The 22,546-nt window shown below is 43.4% G+C and overlaps 2 protein-coding genes across 2 annotated transcripts in view; one reads left to right on the forward strand and one right to left on the reverse strand.

Moving 5' to 3' along the window:
- The window catches only part of Taf15 (TATA-box binding protein associated factor 15), a 35,695-nt gene extending 29,569 nt beyond the window's left edge, over positions 1 to 6,126 (forward strand). Inside the window, exons 11-16 of the mRNA XM_031351192.1 lie at positions 568 to 697; positions 1,841 to 1,933; positions 3,616 to 3,697; positions 3,796 to 3,884; positions 4,010 to 4,529; positions 5,803 to 6,126. Coding sequence (XP_031207052.1) covers positions 568 to 697; positions 1,841 to 1,933; positions 3,616 to 3,697; positions 3,796 to 3,884; positions 4,010 to 4,529; positions 5,803 to 5,842 — 954 coding nt within the window. The 3' untranslated portion in view covers positions 5,843 to 6,126. The remainder of the gene's footprint in view (positions 1 to 567; positions 698 to 1,840; positions 1,934 to 3,615; positions 3,698 to 3,795; positions 3,885 to 4,009; positions 4,530 to 5,802) is intronic.
- Positions 6,127 to 10,386: 4,260 nt separating this feature from the next.
- On the reverse strand, positions 10,387 to 21,180 carry Heatr9 (HEAT repeat containing 9). The gene is made up of 15 exons (XM_031351743.1): positions 20,894 to 21,180; positions 19,641 to 19,690; positions 17,843 to 18,027; positions 17,440 to 17,566; positions 17,163 to 17,219; positions 16,908 to 16,964; positions 15,898 to 15,955; positions 15,395 to 15,525; positions 13,944 to 14,126; positions 13,489 to 13,578; positions 13,291 to 13,410; positions 12,037 to 12,110; positions 11,604 to 11,655; positions 11,131 to 11,217; positions 10,387 to 10,891 (listed from the first exon to the last, which is right to left on the reverse strand). Exons 1-15 carry the CDS (start codon positions 20,982 to 20,984, stop codon positions 10,526 to 10,528), a joined length of 1,728 nt encoding a protein of 575 aa, XP_031207603.1. The 5' UTR covers positions 20,985 to 21,180; the 3' UTR covers positions 10,387 to 10,525.
- Between the last annotated feature and the right edge of the window lie 1,366 nt (positions 21,181 to 22,546).

The following is a 22,546-nucleotide window of genomic DNA, read 5'->3' on the forward strand; positions in this document are numbered from 1 at the left end:
TGTCCTGGAACTCACTATGTAGACCAAGCTGGCCTCAAAATATTTAAGATGGACCTTGCCTCTGCCTCTAGAGTACTGGGATTAAAGGCATATTCCATTACTGCTAGCTCCTGACAAAATTTTTATAGTTTATTTTTCTCTTATGTTTTTCTCATACTTCAGTATGGAAAGTTTTCAGTGTCCACACCTATAGATAACTTCATTTTTACATTAAATGTATACTGTTTTGTAATATGGGTGTAAGGATCCCTTTAAAAAAAAATCTTTACCTGGCTGGGTAGGTGGCTCCACTGTGAAGAGCATGTACTGTTCCAGAGGATCTGAATTCAGTTTTCAGTACCCATGTTGGGCTGCTTACCACCAGCCAGAAGTTCCAGCTACAGGGAATCTGACGGTTCTGGTTTCTGAGGGGACTTGAACTCATGTGCACACCATATACGTACATACATATATATATGTGCAAATAATTAAAAATAATAAATTTTTGAAAAACAATCTTTACCTGAATGATGCATGATGACTTATTCCTAAAATGCAACATCAATTTGGTCATTTTTTTTTTTTTAGACCAACAAAAAGACTGGAAAACCAATGATAAATCTTTACACAGACAAAGACACAGGAAAGCCAAAAGGGGAAGCAACAGTGTCATTTGATGACCCTCCATCAGCTAAGGCAGCCATCGATTGGTTTGATGGTATGCTCCATTCCTATATTTGAATTTATGTATGTGTTTGGGTGTTTTACCTGAATGTATGTCTATGCATGATTTGTACAGCTGTTGCCTTTGGAGGTCAGAAGAGGATATCATATCCCCTGGAAATTGAGGAATAGGTGGTTGTGAGCTGTCCTGTAGGTGCTGGGAATCAAACTTGGCTCCTAGAAGAGCTGCTCCTAACTGCTGAATATCTCTCTAGCTCTTATTTGTATACTTTGAAGAAATGTTTTCTAGCGTGGAAGGCAAAACATCTTCTGAGGGATAGTGGTTATTTTTCTGTTTAATAGTGATCAAGAATACAACAAGCTTTGCTTCTATGTGCTTGTAGATATGAAATGAAGTATATCTTTGTTTGTATGTGTTCCCTTAATCTTACTTGCACATAATTCTAACCTGATACAGGTATAGAAAGTTGGCTTGGTTGACATCTGCCAGCTAGGCATCTTGTTCAAAACATACTGCAACCTTCCAAAAGCAGTGCTACCAGATGAGGACCAAGTATTCAAGCATGGTCCTATTGGGGACAATTTTACAACTAAATCTGAACCCCAGCCTTGCTTACCCCTCCCCTTTGGTTTATTCTAAATTATAGACACATATGTATGTTCATACATATGTGTAAGCATATGTATGGATATATATACATATATATATTTGCATTAGACCTTGGGTTCAGTCCTCAAGACTAGAAAACAAACTTTTATCTATACTTATTAGATATTTTTTCTTTGTCTTTAAGAAATAACTATCTCCCCATGGGAGGTCTATTCTGTTGTATAGATTATGGGTTATATTTTAGCATTATTTGCCTGTTTGGAATACCAAGCACTAGTATATTTAAATTTCTATGGGGATGTGTTCATTATTCTTCTGAAACTAAAAATAGCCAAGACAGTAACTGTTTTGTTGGGAGGTAGAGATACAGAGCAGCATTGTAGCATTCGTTTAAAACCCTCTCCTCTTTCCTTCCCATCTTTTTAGATTTTGGTGAAAAGGTCTTAATGTCTAGCTGAAGCTGAGGCCTCAAAATCTCAGTGATCCTCTTGCCTCTCAGCCTTTTGAGTATTGAAGTTATAGGTGTGCACACTTTGCTCAGCCTCAGAACTGTTCTTTTCTTCTTAGGAAAAGAGTTCCATGGAAACATCATTAAAGTGTCATTTGCCACTAGAAGGCCTGAATTCATGAGAGGTGGTGGAAGTGGAGGTGGACGACGAGGTAGGATATTTACATTGATCCCCAGCACTATGTAAAGAGATAAAATGGCCCAAATGGTACACATAGTTTGAATATGTCTTGTATTCTGCCCTTGCTTACATTTAATTGCATGCAACTTTATGTATTTTATGTATGAGTATTCTGCATGTACACCTGCATACCAGAAGAGGGCATCAGATCCCGTTATAGATGTCCTGTTATACTGTGTGGTTGCTGGGAATTGAACTCAGGACCTCTAGACCTGCCAGTGCTCTTAATTGCTGAGCCATCTCTCCAGTCCCATAAATCTTATTTTTATTAATTTTCTGGTTTTTCATGACAGAGTTTCTTTGTGTAGTCCTGGCTGTCCTGGAACTTGCTCTGTAGATTAGTGTGGCCTCAACTCAGAGATTACCACCTCCTGTCTCCCCCAAACACACACAGAGAAGTGTTGGGATTAATAGTGTGTGCCACTACCTTTTGTTCCCTAGGTTTTTTTCCTGAGACAGGGTTTTTCTGATTAGCCCTGGCTGTTCTAGAACTCACTCTGTAGACCAGACTGGCCTCAAACTCAGAAGTCTGCCTGCTTCTGCCTCCCAAGTGCTGGGATTAAAGGCATGTGCCACTACTGCCTGGCCCTTTCATCTTTTTTTTGTAAATTTATTTAATGTGCATAAGTGTTTTCCTTACATATATGTGCTATATGAATGCCTGGTGCCCCAGGATGCCTGAAGGGGCTGTTGTGTCCTCTAAAACTGGAGTTAGAGAGGGATGTAAGCCAACAGATGGGTGCTGGAAATTAAACCCTGGTCCTCTGCTGGAGCAGCTTGTGCTTTTAACCACTGAGGCCTCTCTCCAACTGCCCTACATTTCATCTGAAAATGAGGATGTTTCAGTAGCTAAGAAAGTGGTAGGAAATGTTAAAAATGACTTTGTAGTGCTCTTACAGCAATGGTAAAGGAGCTCTGGAGCAGTTGTTTAAATAAAGCCTATTTGGTAGGTAGTCTAACTTTTTAAAAGCATTTATTTGTGGGAGCACATGCATGCCATGCTGTACATGTGGAGTTCAGAGCATAACTTTGCTAAGTTAATTGCTCTTTCCACTGGGTGGGTGCCAGGCATCAAAGTCAGTTTGTGAGGTTTAGAACAAGTCCCTTGTGTTGAGTTGCCTCATTGCCAGAGCTGACCCAATTTTTAAGATCCCCAATGCAGCTTCCTTATTTTTTAAAGAATTTCGTCTATTTCCTCAAGTGTGGAATTTACCCTACTACTTAGACTTAATCTTTATAACTGAGATTCTCAAACTGTATAGAGTGTTATAATGCATATGAGGTCTATTAATGTTTGCTATATTTCTTTTTTCTTTTTCTTTTTTTCTTTTTGGTTTTTCGAGACAGGGTTTCTCTGTGTAGCTCTGGCTGTCCTGGAACTCACTCTGTAGACCAGGCTGGCCTTGAACTCAGAAATCTACCTGCCTCTGCTTTCCAAGTGTTGGGATTAAAGGTGTGCGCCACCACCACCCAGCTGCTATATTTCTTAAGTGAAATTAACAAGAATGACAGTCTTGCTGTAACAGGAATTAATTTGGAAGGAGTCTGTCTAGGTATTAATCGGCATTTTATTTTTTCATCTGATGCTCTTAAATACTGTTGGTGTCTATTGCTGGTTTTTCACTTCTACCTTATCCCTTTCCTCCCTGCTAGGTCGTGGAGGTTATAGAGGACGTGGAGGTTTTCAGGGGCGAGGTGGAGACCCTAAGAATGGGGACTGGGTTTGCCCTAATCCGTAAGTATGCTGTTTACTTTGGTGGGTGAAGAGGGGTTGGAGGGTATAAGGGAGGATTCTGGGTTTATTGGAGACTTAGGAACATTTTCCTCCTTCAGGTCATGTGGAAATATGAACTTTGCTCGAAGAAATTCCTGTAATCAGTGCAATGAGCCTAGACCAGAGGATTCACGTTCTTCAGGGGGAGGTAGGCCAGCTCTTTATCTTGTTGGTCCTTTCATTGCATGTATAATGTGCTTGTCTTCTAACTAGCCTTGGAGAGGCTTTGCATTATTAATGCTGGCCTTATTGGTTTGTATTTTTACTTTGCAGATTTCCGGGGGAGAGGCTACGGTGGAGAAAGGGGCTACAGAGGTCGTGGGGGCAGAGGTGGAGACCGAGGTGGCTATGGTGGAGACAGAAGTGGGGGAGGTTATGGTGGAGACAGGAGTGGTGGTAGCTATGGTGCAGACAGAAGTGGGGGAGGTTATGGTGGAGACAGGAGTGGGGGTGGCTATGGTGGGGATAGAGGAAGTGGCTATGGAGGAGACAGAGGTGGTTATGGTGGAGACCGAGGTGGCAGCTATGGAGGAGACCGAGGTGGCTACGGAGGTGATCGAGGTGGCTACGGAGGAGACCGAGGAGGATATGGAGGAGATCGCAGCCGGGGGGCCTATGGAGGAGACCGAGGTGGTGGTGGTGGCGGCAGTGGAGGCTACGGTGGAGACAGAAGTGGAGGCTATGGTGGAGACCGAGGTGGTGGCTACGGAGGAGACCGAGGTGGGGGTTATGGAGGCGACAGAGGTGGCTATGGAGGAGACCGAGGTGGCTATGGAGGCAAAATGGGAGGAAGGTGAGCATTCAAATGTATTTGTGAACATTTTTGCATCATATTTTTTAAAGATTTATCTATATGAGTATACTGTAGTTGTCTTCAGACACACCAGAAGAGGGCATCAGATCCTGTTAGAGATGGTGAGCCACCATGTGGTTGCTGGGAGTTGAACTCGGGACCTGGAAGAATAGTTATTGCTCTTAATTGCTGAGTCCTTTCCAGCTCCAACCCCACTGCTTTGTAGGCACCCATTTTTGACACATTTTTTCTTTTTTAATCCCATTAAGATCTTTCAGGAAAATTTGTAGTTACTTGCTTAATTCCAAGTTTTTCTTTTATTTTGCAAATTAATAAATGTTTATACTTGTTACTTTTCTCATGGCTAAAGGAAATTGGGATTGAGAGATAACTTGACAGTGTTTAAAAGTTCTTGGAGGATTTTCAAACCCTGCATTTATTCCTTATACAAGTTCCTCTATTTCCTGGAGGTAGTGAAAGCTAATGAGGATTATAGTGTTTACATACTGTAGTGTCCAACTACCTGGCTTCTGTTCCACATTTTAGTGAGACCTTAGGCAAGTTATATAATCCTTTGAAGCATTAATAGTCTCTTCTAACAATGGAGCAAATACTTCCCAATATGTAGGATTCGATGAGATTGTAACAGTGGTTTGCCCATAGAAAGCAGTGTATAATTGTTTCATATCAGTAATAGCTTCATCACCATATACTAAACTTATGAGTTGCAAGTACTGTACAATAGTATGTATACAACTTTAGTTCTGGTTCCTTTGTTGGTCTTTATAACAGAGTAACTTTTCTGAGATTATATACATAGTGACCAATACAGAAGTTATACATGAAATGTAAATTTTAAATTTGTTTGTTCTGCAATGCCAGGGTTCTGTCTGGACATTAGACTTGGCATAGTGCTTGCAAGTATTTACAGTGTTCTTGTAGTCCTTGGTTTAGGTGGAAAATTACTAGAGTGATGGGTAGCAAAGCCTCTAAGAAACATATAAGTCTTAAAGCTGATGAATTAGATTTATTAAGAATATTTTTTTGAGTTTGAAGCCTGCCTGGTCTACATAGTGAGTTCTAGGACAGTTGGGGCTATGTAGAGACCCTGTCCCAAAAGAATACTTTTCTTGGCATACAGAAATAAGGTGTATTGTCACCTTTATAGAAAATATCTAGCGGGTACAGGTCACCAGCACTCTGAGGAAGTGTACCGTGTTCCCTTGTTAAAATCCTAGAACTTACTTTGGTTCTTTATTTTTTTCATCCCTAGAAACGACTACAGAAATGATCAGCGCAACCGACCTTACTGACGACTGTTTCAAATTCTCCTTTGTTTCTGACATGACCCATTGGGAATTGTCAAGAGTGTGCCTGCTGCTTTCCTCATGGCCTCTTGGGTAGTGAAATTGACATTTGGGTTTTTATTTGGGTGGGAGGGCTGGGGACAGTTTTCCTTTTAGAAATGTCCATTAAATTTTCCCTTTAGTTTCCCACCTTCTCATTCCCAGCCCTTAAAGCTAAGTGCGTTGTAAAATATTGCCAAAATGGAAAGTGTTTTGTAATACTGCAATAAAAGCTGCTTGTTTTTTGTGGACATTGAGTGCATTATTTGTCACACTTAGGACTCAGTTATAACTAACTCTACAGAATTTGAAAATTAATATTAACCTAGGTAAATTTAAATGTTATTTCTAGCTGTTCTTTATGACTGAGAACTTGGTGGGGTATAGGGAGTCAGTTCTAGGAATGTCCGTTTAGACTCATTGTATTGCCATGCTAGCAGATTTCTGTTTCCAGTCGTGGCTGATGCCCTTCAATACTCCCTACTCCTAAATCCTTAACCTTTCCACTTAGAAGGAAAATAGGTGCATAAAATTTAACATGTCCTGAATAGAACATTTAATCTCCCAGATCAGTTTCTTTTTTTCTTCCCAGATCAGTTTCTTTTTTTTCTTCTCTGTGTAGTCCTGGCTGTCCTGGAACTCACTCTGTAGACTAGGCTGGCCTTGAACTCAGAAATCTGCCTGCCTCTGCCTCCCAAGTGCTGGGATTAAAGGCGTGTGCCACCACTGCCCTGCCCCAGATCAGTTTCTTGTTAGTCTTCCTAACCTGAGTCTTTACCAACCCACCCAGATTAGATCAGGTCAAAACTTAAGAGTTTCTTGATTTCCAGCTTACATTGTGTACATATGTAGGCCTTTTGGTTCTATCTTCAAAATATATCCCAAACCATCTATACTCTTGACAGTTGATAACAAGCTACATTTGTCTCTTTATTAGGACAGTTGCAGTAGCCTGAACAGCTAAATGATGTAAAGATGTTAGATAATCCTGTATGTCTCAGCCTCTGGCCCCATCTTGGTCATACCGAATCGGCTTCTGCTTCAGTATCACTGTACATTCTCTGTGTAGTGTTCTTAGATACTCATATGGTTGGCTCCTTTTTCAATACTGCGTGTGATTATGTGTTTACCATTAACATCTGTATTAGCATATTTGCAAATTATCAATCAGTAAGTGGGACTTGAGAATACATACAATCATTAAGCTACCTAGAGCAATGGTTAGCTATATGTAAAAGCTAGAAATTTTTTAAAATAAAAATGTCCTAGCTCTACTCAAAATCTGAATGAAGCCTGGGCATTTTTGTTTGTTTTTTGAGACAGGGTTTCTCTGTGTGGCCCTGGCTGTCCTGGAACTCTGTAGACCAGGCTGCTCTCAGAAATCCGCCTGCCTCTGCCTCCCAAGAGCCTGGGCAGTTTTAAAAGCACCTCATGTAACTAGTCTAGGGAAGAGAGGAGTTTAAGACAACTCAGACATAAGGATCCTGAAATTGGGGAATAATGTGTGACCAATGAGACCCAAAGGAAGAAAGGAAAAAAGACTGAAAGACTCCCTCTTGTGGTCTCCTTTTTAGCTTCATAGCCTATACCAGTACTCCCACTTATACAGTACAAACATTGTGAGCTAGTACCTAGATATGAGAAAGAAAATGCTTTTTGTCTGAGTTAATATCCTGGAAAGAGTAAATTTCAAGGGAAAAGTTGCTACATGTGGTGACATGTAATCCAAGCACTTAGGAGGCTGAGGCAGGATGCTCACAAGCTGAGAGCCAGCCTGGCCTACACAAAGTATGAGATCCTCTCTAAGGATACTATTAGGGGCTAGAAAGATAGCTCAGTTCTTCCAGAGAACCCAAGTTCAATTCCTACTACCCATATCCAGGTGGTTTGCAGCCACCTCTAACTTCAGTTTCAAGGGGTCTGATGAGCTCTTCTGGTCTCCACAGATAATCCACACACGTTGTTCTTCACTTACACATACACAAAGTAAAAAATAAATGGAACATTTTGGGTTATATATTCTTCTCACTCCACCCCTGCTGTTTAGACAGGGTTTTGTTATGTAGCCCACATTAGCCTGGAACCCCTTTTTCCTTCCTCAGCCTTGGAAGTGCTGAGTTTATGGACATACCTTCCAATACCATGCTGGGTCTTCTTAGTTCTGAGAGTTTCACTATGTGGCTTTAATGGTCTGGAACTTGCTATGAGGTTGGCTTCAAAACTTAAGAGATCCTCCTGCCTCTGCAGGAATAGAAGGAATAAACCCTCCTGAGTGTAGGGTTTAAAGGTGTGTGCTACAACACCTTGGGTGGATCTTTTTTTTTTTTTTTTTTTTTTTTTTTTTTTTTTTTTTTTTTTTATAATAGGAGGTTGTCCTACGCATCCCTGATACCTGCTCACTGGAAGCTAATAATGGCCCTTCTATATACCAAGCCCTGACAAATTAAACTGTCAGATTCCTTTAGGGGAAAATTGCGCCTTGTTGGGAACTATTGCCTTAGTAAAAAGTTTTGATAGAGAATTGAATTCTGAATGCAAACTAAATTAGGGTAATTATAGAGAGCATGGTTTCCCTCTTCTAGAATATAAGCAGCATTCTTAGGATCTCTCCTGACAATGTCGGAAGATATTCAAAGACAGGAGACATGTTCTTTTCTTGACCATCCTTTGGGTTTTGGAAGAATGAGCAATGCCATTCATATTTTCCTGGGTTTCAATATCCTACAGGCACATTGTGTTTTTAACTATATTGTTTAAGCTTTCAATTTGTGTAAAACCCTACCCAGATCTCCATCCCCTTTTGGTCCATATTTATGGTGTCTTCAGAGATATGTTTTATTACTTAACCAGATAACCAGTCTCTGCATTGACAGCATCTCAATCCTAACTGCATCAATCCTCAGCAGAAGGCTTGATAGCACTGAGCATAAGTGGCTGACTTCATACCGTACTTACCATCTGATCTGTCACCGGTGTGTTAGAGCCTTCACTTTACCTCTTAAGAGTCCCAAGATGCCCACTCAACCATCAAGGTCTAATAGAAGTGGTTTTAGGACACCATTCAAAATATAACATTCCACTGTAAGAAATCTTTGAAATGGGATCTCTGTTGTTCCCTCTAATAGCAAATAAAGGGTATGTACAAGCCCCACTTCTTCATCTATGTGTATCGGAAATCTTGCCTTAATTTAGTCACATGCCAAAGCTCTAAGATGTTAAATCATTTATTCTTTCTATTGTCACCAATATTCTGCGCTTTTGAAAATCAGTGATTCTCCAAAGGTCCCACACCCCAACCCTCAGCTTTATTTCCCTTCCCCACTTCCCTTCTTTTCTTCCTCTCTTCCTTTCTTGCCTGTTTTTTCCCTCTTTGTTGTGTATAGCTTAGGCTAGCATTAAGTTCACTGTATAGAGCTATAGAGATGGCTCATAGGTAAGAGCCTTGTTGTTCTTACAGAGGACCTGTATCTGGTTAAATTAAAAAAAAAACAAAAAAAAAACAAATCTCACTATGTGGCCCAGGCTGACTCAAACTTGGCGTTCTCTTGCTAGCCTCCCAAATGCTGGGATTATGGGTATGTACCACAACACCTGGCAACCTTTTGAAGCTTGAGATTGGTTAGTGGTTTTGTTGACAGAGGAAAGTTCAGATGTCAATAGGCTTAGTATTCACACTAATCTGGGATACATAGCTAGACACTGTCTCTCAAAAAGATCTTTAAAAAAACCCAGCAAAGATGGTTCAGTAGATACAGGCATACTTTTTTGTGCGAAGCTTGATAACCTGAGTTAAATGCCCGGGACACACAGTGTATGGAGAGAACTGACTTTTCCAATTGTGCTGTGGTGTATGGACTCATAGACAGACATGAACACTAATGAATAAATAAATGAGAGATGAATGAGGTAGGAGACAAAGGAAATTATCTAAGAGGCAAACTTCCTGGTCTTTTGACAGAAGGCCAGGTCTCTAGTTTTGCTCCTAGATTCTGGGCACTAACAAGGGACTTGATTTAAGGACATGTCCTATTATTTACTTGTGTGGTTGGTTGGTTTATTGTCAACTTGATACAATCTAGAGTCTCCTGGGAAGAGAAAACTTTAAGGCATTGTCTATCTCTGATTGGCCTGTGGGCATGTCTATGGGAGATTGTCTGGATTCCAAAATGATATAGTAGGTCCCAAACCACTGTGGGTGGTATCCCGTGGATATATAAGAAAGCTAACTAAGCATAAGCCAGGAAGTAGTGTTCCTAAAAAGTTCATACCTTCAAGCTCCTGCCTTCAAATTTATGCTTTGACTTCCCTCAGAAATGGGACTATGACCTGGAAGTAAAAGCCAAATAAATAAATCCTTTTTTCTCCTAAGTTGTATCTAGTAATGGTATTTGTCACAGCAGCAGAATGAAGATAGAACAGGAGGAAAGCTAGTCACAGAGAGAACCTTTGGCTCTGCCCTTCCTGCTTTGCTCTGATGAAAGTGCATAGAAAGAGCACCCGACCATGGGAAGGAGTCTGCTCCAGTGTTGCCTCAGAGGAGTGAACAGCAGTGGTGATTCAGAAACTAGGTAAAATGCCAAGTAAATGTTCATTCATAAGAGAAAAACGAGTTATCTTCTCAGGAAACCATTCTGGAGGAAAGAGTTGGAATTAGAGACAAAAAAGAAACCTATTTTGAGGCAACACCAAGTTCCGGAGTTGTTCCCTGATTTTTGGTTCCCAAGGTCCTGTGGCCTGTGGCCTTTGCTTTCTCGGTTTGGAAAAATAGAATGAGAAAGCAGGTGCCTCTAGCTTTTCCCCTAGCTTGTTGCAGGCCTTTGCTATAAACAAAGGGCTCAGCTTAGCCTGTCGAAAGTCTGAGATACACAAGTTGTCTATGCTGTCTGGCTTCTTCCGGAACCTTGTAGGCTCTGTCTTCACAGTCTTCGGTATGTCATACACAAAGAAAACCTTGTTGGTCAGCTTGTTTTGGATCCATGGATTTCTTGAGGCCCAAACAAGTAGTGTTTCTTGTATCTGCATAAAAGGAAAGATCATGGGGCTGGCATATTTTGTGCTCAGGCTGGGAAAAGAATTAGCTGGCAAAGGGGAAGTTCTGGAGTGGTTACTGTGGCCCCAAGGAATCAAGCCAAGGGACATGTCTGAGGACTTTTGCCCCAATTCCTCATTGTTGACTCTGAACAGATGAATGAGAGGGATATGGAGGAGAGAGAGGAAGGGGGTAAGATGGGCGCTGCAGGACAGGAATGTCTTACGCTCTTCTTCACACTCTTGTTCTCTTCTGCATCTAGCATGTCCAGCAGCAAATGGAACACCTGTTCATTGCGGATCCCCAGGGCACCCTGGACAGAGAATGAGTAACTCTGCCTAAGTAGCCAGCCCCAGGAGGGTAAGATCCCCAGCCTCTTTTCCATTCTCTCTTTGAGATGACCCTAGAGAGATGACCTAGAGAGAGATGTGGTTTCTTTCCTTGGCATTTGGGGATCTAGTTCCCAATATTTATCAGAATGGAGACCTTTTCTGTAATGTCTAATAGCATCTTTCATACCCACCTATCATATATCCTACTTATCCCAAGGCTTGGATCTTCAATAGGACTAAAATTCTAAAGTAAATAACCTTCCCAAACTACAGTTCTTTCTTATCCCCAGGAACTGCTCAGTCATTTACTTGCCTGCCATCATCAAGACATCTTGAAGAACTGAGTCAGAAAAACAGCCCAGCTTACCAATGAGATGATTGCTTCCTGCCGGTCATTGACATATGGGCTCATCAGCTGCCTGTGTGGAAGGAAATATGTTGTTCAGTGGGAGGGAGGCTGGTTACATCTCAGCCCAGAGTGAGTCCAGCATGACGATAAGTGCTGCTAATATCATTTCTCTCTCTGGTTTCTCACATCAAAGAAGCTGGCAGGGACAGATACTATAGTTTGCCATGAAACACTGAAAGGATGGATTAGGATTTGATTATCACTAGAACTTGATGCCTTCTGAAAGTTCCTTTGGGGTTGTAGTAGAGTTTTATAGCAACTCTGAGTGGTTTAAACAACAACGACAACAACAGATAAACAAAAGCCCAGAGTCAGAATGACCGTCCCCAAAGTACAGACAAGGTTCTCAGCCAACCCCCCTCTTGACTTCTAGCCCTCTAGTTTAACTTACGCCTCCATTAGTTTCATTAATAAAGGCTTCATCTTGAGCACATCCACTGTTTCAGACACAGCCTGCCTTATTACCTGCAGAGTGCAACCACAGAGAGAGGGAATGCAGTGTGCACCACTGCAGTATTCCAGATACCCTTAATAAACACTCGGGTTTTCTTACAAAGGGTACCTGCCTGGAGCGGCTCAATAGATGGAGCATTCGAGCAAAGGCAATTACAGTACTAGGAAGGGTGCACAGGCTTTCCTTATTCAGTCCTGGGTTCTGGGATGTTTTCCTGGAGGAAGTGATGACCCAGCTTATAGTTGAAGAATGAGTGGAAGGATGAGGAGAACAGTTCATTTATTGAGGTAGTCAGACTAACGCTTTTCAAACTGTATTCAGTAATTGTACAGGTACGTCAGAATATGGACACTCAGACTGCAGCTGGTATAGCTATGGGAAGTAAAGCTGTCGGTTCTGGGCAGGGTGGTGCACCCCTGTAATCCCGGCACTCTCCAGACAGAGAGAGGAGGATTGTGAATTTGGGGCCAGCTGGACTACAGTGAATCTTTATGGAACCAAGGCCTGGACATGTAGAGTTCAGTGGCAGAGCACTCGCCTACTTTCCACCAGGGCTTGGGTTAGTCCTTAATATTGGAGGGGAAAAAAACTGAAGAGGTAAAACAGGGCTTGAGATGGGACACAAAGTAAGCCATCCTGAAGGTACTGAAAACCGCTGAGAAGACTTATGAAGAGATGAGACAAATTTTAGAACAATGTGGAAAGGCTGCAGTTCTGCACAGTTAAGTGCAAATGGGATGTGGAGAAAGGCAGGATTGAGTCTGGTCATTTGGGACAGCTTCCCATAGGACATGCTCTTTGGACCATCCCTGCCTATCGCATCTCCTGTTGCCCACAGGTTCCTCAGACTTGTGTAGTTGAGACTGGCTTTGAGTTCCCGAGTTCCTGATCATCTAAATCTACCTTGCAAGGGCTGGGATTACAAACATGTACTACCACACTGGGCTTGGAGTAGCAGTAGCATTTTAAATGGAAGGAAGAGGAAGAAGTGAAAAAGGAAAAAGTAGCAGGGAGCGAGTGGTTTGGGTGGTGTTTTTGTGCTGAGGGACTGCTTAACCAAAGACAGGTAGATTAAAAACATGAGAGGGATAGGGTAAAAGCAGTGTCATACTAGGGTGTAAGGTTTGTTGGGAATCCCTATCTCAAGAAAATAAAGGAGAGTAAGATTGGGGCTGGGAGCTAGGATCTTACTTGGAAGGGTTCATTGTGCATTTTCTTCTTGAGCAGGTCAAATGTGAGTTCCTCCAGTCCCTGAGCCTGGATCTTTTCCAGCCCAATGGTCTTGAGCATTTGGGTGGCTTCCAAGCGATCCTAAGGGAAGTGTGAGGTGTGAGAGACAATGCGTTTTCCCTCCTTGTCTAGTGCTAAGGAAGGTAGCCTAGAGCTTACATCAGCGACGTTAGAGTATAGCTGTTCCAGAATGGCCCTGGTGACAGCAGCTGAATGAACATTCATCTTCTTGACCAGCATCCTCAGAGCCTGTGAAGGGTGAGGAGGAACATGGTATATTGGTGTACCCAGAGGAGTGTTGATAGCCAAGCAGACTAAGGCTAGGCCTAGAATTCACTGGGGGAACAGGGTGCTTCTCTCTGCCCTCTTGGCCTTTTGAATGAGAGCACAAGTGGATGTGTGCACACATAAATAGATGTACATGTGCACATGTATTTGTCATATCTTCCCTAGTTGTGTGTTTCCATATTCATAAATGCAGAGAACTCTGCTATGCATAGCTGAAGCTTGTTTTCCTTGGGCTGTGATGGTAGAAATATACTCTCTAATCCAAGTCAACACTGACCACTGTTTGCCAAGTACATCCCATAGATCCCCGATTCTGCCTCTCATACCTTCATCCTCTGGGACATGGACCCTTGACCCAGACATTGTAGCAAGAACTGTTGGACCATGCTGTTGCTGGGCCTCAGGAAACCCAAGCACAGGGCTGCCTCTAAGGATTCTTCATTCAGTGGCTTGTCTATCAGATTCTGCAGCAAAAGCACCAGCTTTTCCTCGTATCCGACTTCGGGCCTCTTAGAGGGAAACAGGTGAAATGAGTAAGAGGAGGCCCTGTCTTCAGCTAGCCGTCTTCACTTTTTACTTTTTGTCTTTTTTTTTTTTTTTGAGATAGGATCTCATTTTATAGGTGATCCCAAACTCCAGGATTGTCTTGCGTCAGTCTCACTAGAGCTGGGATTTCAGGGTGGTGCTGTCATACCTGGCTCAGGCTTCATGTTTTTTAGAATATTGTTTCCGATCCCTCTCTCTAAAAGTAAGCCTGAAACCATCACACTATTCTCCCTTACTTTCTGCTGTCACCTACTCTCTCCTAAGTCATATTTCTTTAGAGTGAACTTTTCGAAAGGAAAATTACAGTTCAAGAACTTCCAAAGTTCCTTATATAGAGTTAAGAGCCCATTACCTAAGAAGCCCACAAAGCCACATTTGACCTAGTGACTAGACCTTCGTTTCCTGTTGCTTTTCTTATTCTGTTCCACTTCAACAGCTGTCTTTTCTTGCTGATCTTTGGCCATGCCAGCCATGTTTCTGCCTTTGTGTTAACCAGTCTTTCTACCTGGAATATTTTCTTTCAGGTATCTATAACACATCTTCATGTCTTTGTTCAAATATATTGTTCACACTGGACCTTCCCTGTCTACCATGTCTAAATTACAACCTGTTCTCCTCCCAACTCAGCGATCTTGGTGCTCCTTCCTCCCTGCACACTTGGGACTTCTAACATTCTATATACTTTCGTAATTAAATTGTTTTGTGAGTCCCCTTACCCACATCAAAGGCAGTTTGCCTGTTCGGTTTATTGATATATCCCAGGGGACCGACAGTGCCTGGTACATGACAACTGTTTAATATGTAGTTGCTGAATAAATGGATGAGTAACAGATTCTATTTTACGTGGAGTATGGTTGGAATTAACGAACTAGGGCTGTAAAGGGAGACATATGGGAAGGCTCTATCAGTGGACTTTAGTCTCTATTTCTTTGTGATAGACATTTTGCCTCCGTGGTCTCTTGTAGAGGTCATGGTAATGATGGCTCCCACTGAAGGAACACAGGCATACTGGTTTCTTACTGAATCTCATTGAATGATTTCAGCTTTACAGAGCTTGTCTAATGAGTATAGCAGCCTGTACTTTCATTCAACTTTAGAGGGAACTCCGCACAGACACTGTCTTCTGTTAAATCTGAGAGTTAGGCAACCTTCTTCCACACTCAACTCCCAACCAAAATTACCAGTGACCTTGACCTTCTTTGCCTCAGTTATGGATTCTCCTCCCAATTACCTTGCTCTTAGGTGTAGCAGCCCAGGAGTTCAGCACTACTCGTAGCCTCACCAGGGTCTTTAACCTTTGATTTCCCTGATGGTCCATCAATTGTTTGATGAGAGCCTTGATCACAGACTTATCCACGCAACCTGGACAAGGAGAGTGTTCAAGTCATGGCAGGGCCTCAAGGACTGTTTTTCTCTGTAAGGACCTACTGAATACCACTTTATTCTTCAGATGGGAGGCCCAAGTTCTGGTTTCAAGGGGTTGCCCATCCTCCCACTAGATCAGAGACCTGGCTAAGCATGAGTGCAACTTCTAGAACCTTCCCTGTGCCTCCCTCCACTCTTTCCTTTTCATTGTACCTTCTCTCTGCCCAATAGTGCCTAGGGTAATTCCCAGACCTTGTAGTATGCTAGGTTGGAGTGTGGTCATACCCCCTTTCCTTCCACTTATACCTATAGAGCAAAGTGGCTTTACTTTTGTACCTCCCCAACTCCCCACAAAGGGTGAGAACATACCTAGGATGGCCAGGGATTTGTAGGCCTCATCCTTTACTTTTGCTGAACCAGTTTGAGCCTGATTTAAGAAGGAAATAGTGAAAACACACCATAAAGTGATAGATTGTCAAAACCTTAGGGATTGTTTTAGTGTAACTTCTACAAAATAGAAATCAGAGAGCTAGAATGTGACTTGTTTATGGTCACACAGAGTGCACAGGCAGGATGGTGCAATGGAACACCAAGCCAGTGAGTCAGGCTTCTGTGCACACACACATCTCTGTGTAGTATTGTGGTCACTTGGCCTTAGGCCAGCACTTGGATTCTCAGAGTTTCATTTGTGAGGAAGAAAGAAAGAAAGAGAGAATGAGAGATAGAGAGAGAGAAAGAGAGAGAGAGAGAGAGAGAGAAAGATAAAGAGACAGAGAGACAGAGAGAAAGAGAGAGAAAGGAGAGGGAGAGAGAGAAAGAACAGACCAACATCAACCATGGCAGGGACACTTAGATTAATATATGTAAGCCTGGAACAGTGTTTTACTTAAATCAGAGTGAGCTCCATCCCAAGGCAGTATGTGTCTCTGTGTGTGGTGACAGAACCCAAAGGCCTAGTATATGCTAGTCAATGCTTTACCCCTGAGCTATATCTTCAGTCCTTAGTGTTTCAAGATAGGGTCTTGCTATGCAGCCAAGGTTGGTCTTGAACTTATGTAGCTAAGACTGGAATGGAACTTGTTATCTTCCTGCCTCCATCTCCTAAGTGCTGGGCTTGCTGGCACGAGCCACCAAGCCTGGCTGCAACTCCAGTCCTTCTCTGGCTTTTCAGTTCAAAGTATTTTCATAGACAAGAAGGATCTTCAGATTCATACTCTCAAACAGCCATCTAAAGAGGCCAAGGACATGAGGTGGGGACTTAACCACACAACAGTGACCCTGACCTTTGCTGGTACTCTTGTGCCCATACTCCTTTCTACCCTCTCCAGACTTCAGACCCTCTTTTCATTCCCTGAACTCCATGCAGACCCCAGACTCACCGCCTGCCACAGTGCTTCCATGACCAACTTGTTCCTGATGCCCAGGTACCCTAAAGACTGCAGGAGGAGGGATAGAGGAGAGGGGAGAGACCTTGGACATCAGCTCAAGAGTTATTGTGTTCTATTCACAGCTAGACTTCATACCTGGGATGTCCCTGCCCCCTACCAGCCATCTCTAGCTTGTTGCTCCTTTCCATCTCAATACCGCCCTGGAAGCTGCCCCTCTAATTGACCCCCCATACTCATGTTCCTCACATAGGCTGCATAGCACTGCTCATCCTCTTGTGGAGAGTCCAAGCTGTTGATGAGTTCCTGCTCATCCAAGGTGGGTCAGTTGAATGGAAGAAAAAAAAGCCAAGAACTCCAGTAACCATAGAGTCCAGTCAACTGATTCCCAATTTCCCTTCTTTCCGTTCTTCAGGGCAGGACCCAGGGCTGAAGGGTATGTAGTCTGAACCCGAGGTAGCAAGACCAAGGTAAAGTATTCTCAGGAAGGCAGTGTCCACATTCCTCATCCCACCATGATCCTGACCTTTAATCTTTGCCACTTCAGGGAGTCGTCGGTGGGATCTAACAGCCTTGGTTCCACTTTAGGTTTTAAAGTCAACTTGCTGATAGAGACATGGAGGGTTGGTATTTGGGCACTGTTTTTGAAGTACCTGTGGAAGAAATTGCATAGACAGCCGTGGTCCCCTCCCTCCCCTCCTCAGATTACAACCTTGCCTCTGCCACAGAGCCTCAGCAATGAGACCAGAGAAAGACTGATACTCAGAGGAGTCAGTGATACCCACTTGATGGAGTTGCCCATCTAGAATCACAGGGTCCTCTCGAGCACCTGACTTGTCCCACTCCCGGTCCAGCCCATCCTGATTCTCTCCCTCTTTTCCTGGAGGAGTTAGGAACGTGTAAATAATACAGAGAAGGGCAAAACACACCTCGGGAGGTTTCTTCTTTTCCAAAACAACTTCTTTGACTCCCGTTCCTTGCGTTGGTCATAGAGGGTGCGCCAGTGTGTGAAGAGATCGGTCTTTTTCTCAAAGTGGAGGCAGGGTGTTGCATTTGGTCTGCTCGGATGCACCCTCCAGCACTCTGGACTTGGTGGAAATGCTTCCTTTGGCAGCTGGTGGGAAGAGCAAGTGGTGCAACAGTCCGAGGGCTCCCCTAGGCCATTACTGCAGTGCTCAGGCCAGGGCAGGGGTAGCAAACATGAGAGATACTAACTAACGCTTCTCATCTGGGCTGGAAACACAGCTACCATCTCTCTCATTCTATGACTTGGAACAGTTACTTTACTCTACCTCTGTCTTCCTCTGTAAAATGGGTCTAATTAATCCTTATTCTGTTCCTCTCTCATAGAAAGCAGTTGTGAAGCTCGAAAGCACTCAAGATTTTGAAAAGATTTGTAAATTGATCTGAATTCACAATGTGGTTACTTGAGAACCTCCAAGCCTTTGAAAAGTCAGGTGGACAGGGGGAAGGCCAGGCCTGGGGGAGATGTAAGGCGAAGGAAGAGAGGCTACCACTTATGCGGACAGTAGTACCTACGGCATGTCGCATAGCTCTGTGCCACCACCAACCTCAGAGGCTACTTGAGAAAACGGGCTTCCTTCAGACGCTCTCTTAGCTGTGTGACTACTTCAGAGTGTGTGCTGCTAAGACTACACACAGGGCCTTGTGCATGTCAGATCTCAAGCCTTTCACTGCCTGGTACAGTTCTGACTGTAGCTGAGGGGTTCATGTGGGGAGTGGTTTTCTGTGGATCTGGCCTGGATTCAGCCATTTTTTTTTTTGTTTGTTTGTTTTTTTTTGTTTTTTTTTGAGACAGGGTTTCTCTGTATAGCCCTGACTGTCCTGGAACTCACTCTGTAGACCAGGCTGGCCTTGAACTCAGAAATCTGCCTGCCTCTGCCTCCCAACTGCTGGGATTAAAGGCGTACAACACCACTGCCCAGCGCCATTTTCTATCTTTACAACACTTTTTTTTTTTTTTACAATAGGGAGCAATGGGTTTTTGCCAGTAGCTACCAACTCAGAGACTGATAAGATCTTACGGGTTTCCCAGTGACTACAAGGACTTCAGTCATGCAGTATGACTCACAGAAGTAGGGTTTGTAGATTTAGCAAAGCACTAATAAGCAGACCAAAAGATGTCAGCTTAAATTTGGGTTTCAGGAATGAATAAAAATATTTAGGACTCTATTTATTTTAAAAATTACATGCACTGGACGGTGGTGGTGCACGCCTTTCATCCTGGCACTTGGGAGACAGAGGCAGGCACATTTCTGAGTTCGAGGCCAGAGTGAGTTCCAGGACAGCCAGGGCTACACAGAGAAACCCTGTCTCGAAAAACCAAAAAAAAAAAAAAAAAAAAATCACATGCACTGTTTATGGAATATTTAAATTTAATTGATCAGTTTGTGTTTTATCTGGCAACCCCAAGTAAAGATTGCTTCTTTAACAAAAATGACTCCTTTTAGCAGACAATCTACATAGTCCAGGCCTTACAGACTTTGTCTCATTAGAAACTCTACACAAGGGGGCAGGCAAGTGTTGACCTACAACGAGGACTCTGGAGGGTCACTCAGAGAAGGGAAGTAACTTGTCTGAAGTCACACAGCATTCATGGCAGACCCTCAGGTGAATGTCAGGGTCCTGTGAGCTAGCTTGAATTGGGAGGGAGTTTGGTGCTCTTCCTACTTTGACACAGCTCCTAGGGTAACAAAAATCACTTACCTTGTAACAAGACAAGGGCAGGTGAACAGGAGTCATGGCTTTTTTGAATTCTGGCAAGAGGAACAAAGATATATGTGTGGTACCAGTAAGACAGTCATTAAAAGTGAGAGTTCCAACACTTTGTGAGGCATTCATTTGTTCTGCAGTTAGTAAATACTAGCACCAGGTATTTCTCCAGAAACTAAGGTGGTAAATGAGGCATCACCCTTGCCCGTCCCTGGCAGGTGGTCTTCCTGGTACTGTGCCTGGGAGCCTTTCAGAAAGGCTGTCAGAAGCATCCTGCCAACCAGACCCCCAGGTACCTCCCATGTAGTTGAAGTTTAAGGAACACAGGACTAGTAGTGCTATAACCTTGGTTGTATATCAGAACTATTGGAATGATATTTGAACATGCCTAGGCCCTGTATCAGACTAATTGAGTCAGGCATTTTGGGAAGCTCTCCCTGGAGATTCCAGTATTCAGTTAAGGGTGACAACTGTTGGTCTTGTTTTCTCAAATGTGAGTGTGCATTAGGCTCACCGGGAGAGCTTGTTAAAACCCAGATTCCCAGGACTTTTTCCCCTAGTATCTGATTCTCTAGGGCTTGGGTGGATCTGATCACTCTGGGACATTTTGAGAACTACTGGTTTAGCATTTGAGACAAATTCTGGTCTGCAGCAATTTACAAAGGGAAATACACACAAGCAGTCTAGCCGAGAGGCACCTTCAGGGCTGGGAATCAGATATTTCCGTCCTAGAGGAGATGATGAAGACCGAGTCTTGCATATAAGCAAGAGTTAGCAGCAGGGTAGGAGGCCAAAGCAGGCTGATATACAAGTTTGAGGCCAGCCTGATTTACAGAATGAGTTCTAGGACAGCTGAGGTTGCACAGAGAAACCGTATCTTGTTTGGGTGTTGGGGGTTGTTGATCAGGTAAGTCAGAGATAAGAGCAGTGGACTTATGCAAAGAGGGAAGATCTTATGCAAAGAGCCGGAGGTGTGAGGTTGGTGTAAAAGGTAAGATACAGGTATGGGAGAAGCTGGGGGACACACAGGTATCCCTACTTGAGAGAATCCAGCAAGTCCTCCTTTGGAAAGAGAGACTGTGAGGGCTGGAGGAGACAATCAGCTGTCCAAAGGCCTGCCTTGGCCTTTCCCATGGATCTGCTAAACCCAGGGCCTGGTCTGAGATTGGGTCTGGTTTGCTAGCTTTACCACATCAGGGCCTCCCCCCCCTCGACCCCGGCTCCATTCCTTTCTACCCCATCCTCACTTTTGTTCCGGTTTCGATAGTCCAGCCATGGGTAGTTGAACATTGGCTTGGGGATTTGAGAGAAATCAGTCTGTCTTTCATGCCCCCCCATCCTTTTTGGTGTAGGTCCGAGGAGAACCAGGACAGCCAAAGGTTCAGGGTTGGGAAGCAAAGAAGGCCCAGCTTCTCTGTGAAGAGGCCATTTCTCTGGTATAAGTGAGACCAGGGAGACTTTCAAGCACTCAGAGCAACCAGGTTGTCACGGTGAACAGAACACCCATTTCCATTGTTGAGTCCCACTGCTGGCCTCTGCTGGCCTCCTGATCCAGCTGTTCACTGAATGTCATGTAGAGCTAGTAGCTTTGGTGAGGTACAAAGTGTTTGTGAACTATCAAGTTCAGGTCAACCCATGTTAAGTATAGGAGTTGTTCACAGAATTGGTCATGAGGAAAATGACAGGGACAGGAAAATCTCTTTTTCTTTCTCTCTCTCTCTCTCTCTCTCTCTCTTTCTCTCTCCCCCTCTCTCTTTCTCTCTCTTTCTGGTTTGTTTTTCCAGACAGGGTTTCTCTGTGTAGCCATGGCTGTCTGGAACTCATTCTGTAGACCAGGCTGGCCTCAAACTCAGAAATCCACCTGCCTCTGCCTCCCAAGGATTAAAGGCGTGTGCCACCACTGCCCAGTGGACAGCCTCTTTTTTTTTTTTTTAAAGATTTATTTATTTATTTATTTATTTATTTATTTATTTATTATATGTAAGTACACTGTAGCTATCTTCAGACACTCCAGAAGAGGGTGTCAGATCTCATTACAGGTGGTTGTGAGTCACCATGTGGTTGCTGGGATTTGAACTCATGACCTTTGGAAGAGCAGTTGGCACTTTTAACCGCTGAGCCATCTCTCCAGCCCAGAAAGCCTCTTTTATATGCACATCCTTTACCTCTGGCTGTGTGGGGTCTGTGTGGCAGGAGCTGCTGTGCAGATTGCTCCTGTTTGCATTTGCTGTTCCATCTACCCTGTACCCTTTTCCCTTCCTTCCTTCCTTCCTTCCTTCCTTCCTTCCTGGCAAATTGTCACTCAGATCTTTCAGATTCACACCAACGTTTTGTCATTTCTGAAGGATTTCCTTTCTGAAGCTCCCCTCCCCACCTGACTCAGATGTATTCCCTTTTTTTTTTTATCCCTTTTTTACTCTACCCTGGTGCCTAGCATGGTACTGACATGTAGTAGGTCAGTGCACAGTAAGAAGCCTACTATGTGTCTTGTTTTCTTTTTTGTTGCTGTTTCTTTAAAATGCTCTCACAAAGGCAACTAAAAGATGAAAGTGCTATTTTATTTCCTAGTTCAGGTTACAATCCACTGTGGCAGAGAAGCCACAGCAGCCTGGCCAGTCACAGTGAGAACACAGAACATACTTTCTCCATTCAGTCCAGAGCCTGGTCCCTGAGGTGGTGTTGCCCTCATTATAGATAGATCTTCCTACTCCTAATAAGCTTATCAAGGGGCTGGAGAGGTAGCTCAGCAGCTAAGAACATCAGGGAAGACCTGGCTTTGCTTCCCAGCACCTACTTGGCACTTCACAATAGTTTGTAATTTCAGTTCCTGGGGATCTAATGCCCTCATTTGACCTGTGTGCACCAAGAACACATGTGGTACACATGCACATAGGTAAACA

This window comes from Mastomys coucha, unplaced genomic scaffold (assembly GCF_008632895.1).
Source record: "Mastomys coucha isolate ucsf_1 unplaced genomic scaffold, UCSF_Mcou_1 pScaffold5, whole genome shotgun sequence".
NCBI classification, from domain to species: Eukaryota; Metazoa; Chordata; class Mammalia; order Rodentia; family Muridae; genus Mastomys; species Mastomys coucha.

Coding starts and splice junctions, on each gene's coding strand:
- Heatr9 (XM_031351743.1), bottom strand. CDS start 20,984: ATGGGGGGGCATGAAAGACAGACTGATTTCTCTCAAATCCCCAAGCCA. Junction 12,111..13,290: donor TGCACAATGAACCCTTCCAA/GTAAGATCCTAG, acceptor TGCACTCTGCAG/GTAATAAGGCAGGCTGTGTC. Junction 11,218..11,603: donor AGGAAGCAATCATCTCATTG/GTAAGCTGGGCT, acceptor TTCTCTGTCCAG/GGTGCCCTGGGGATCCGCAA.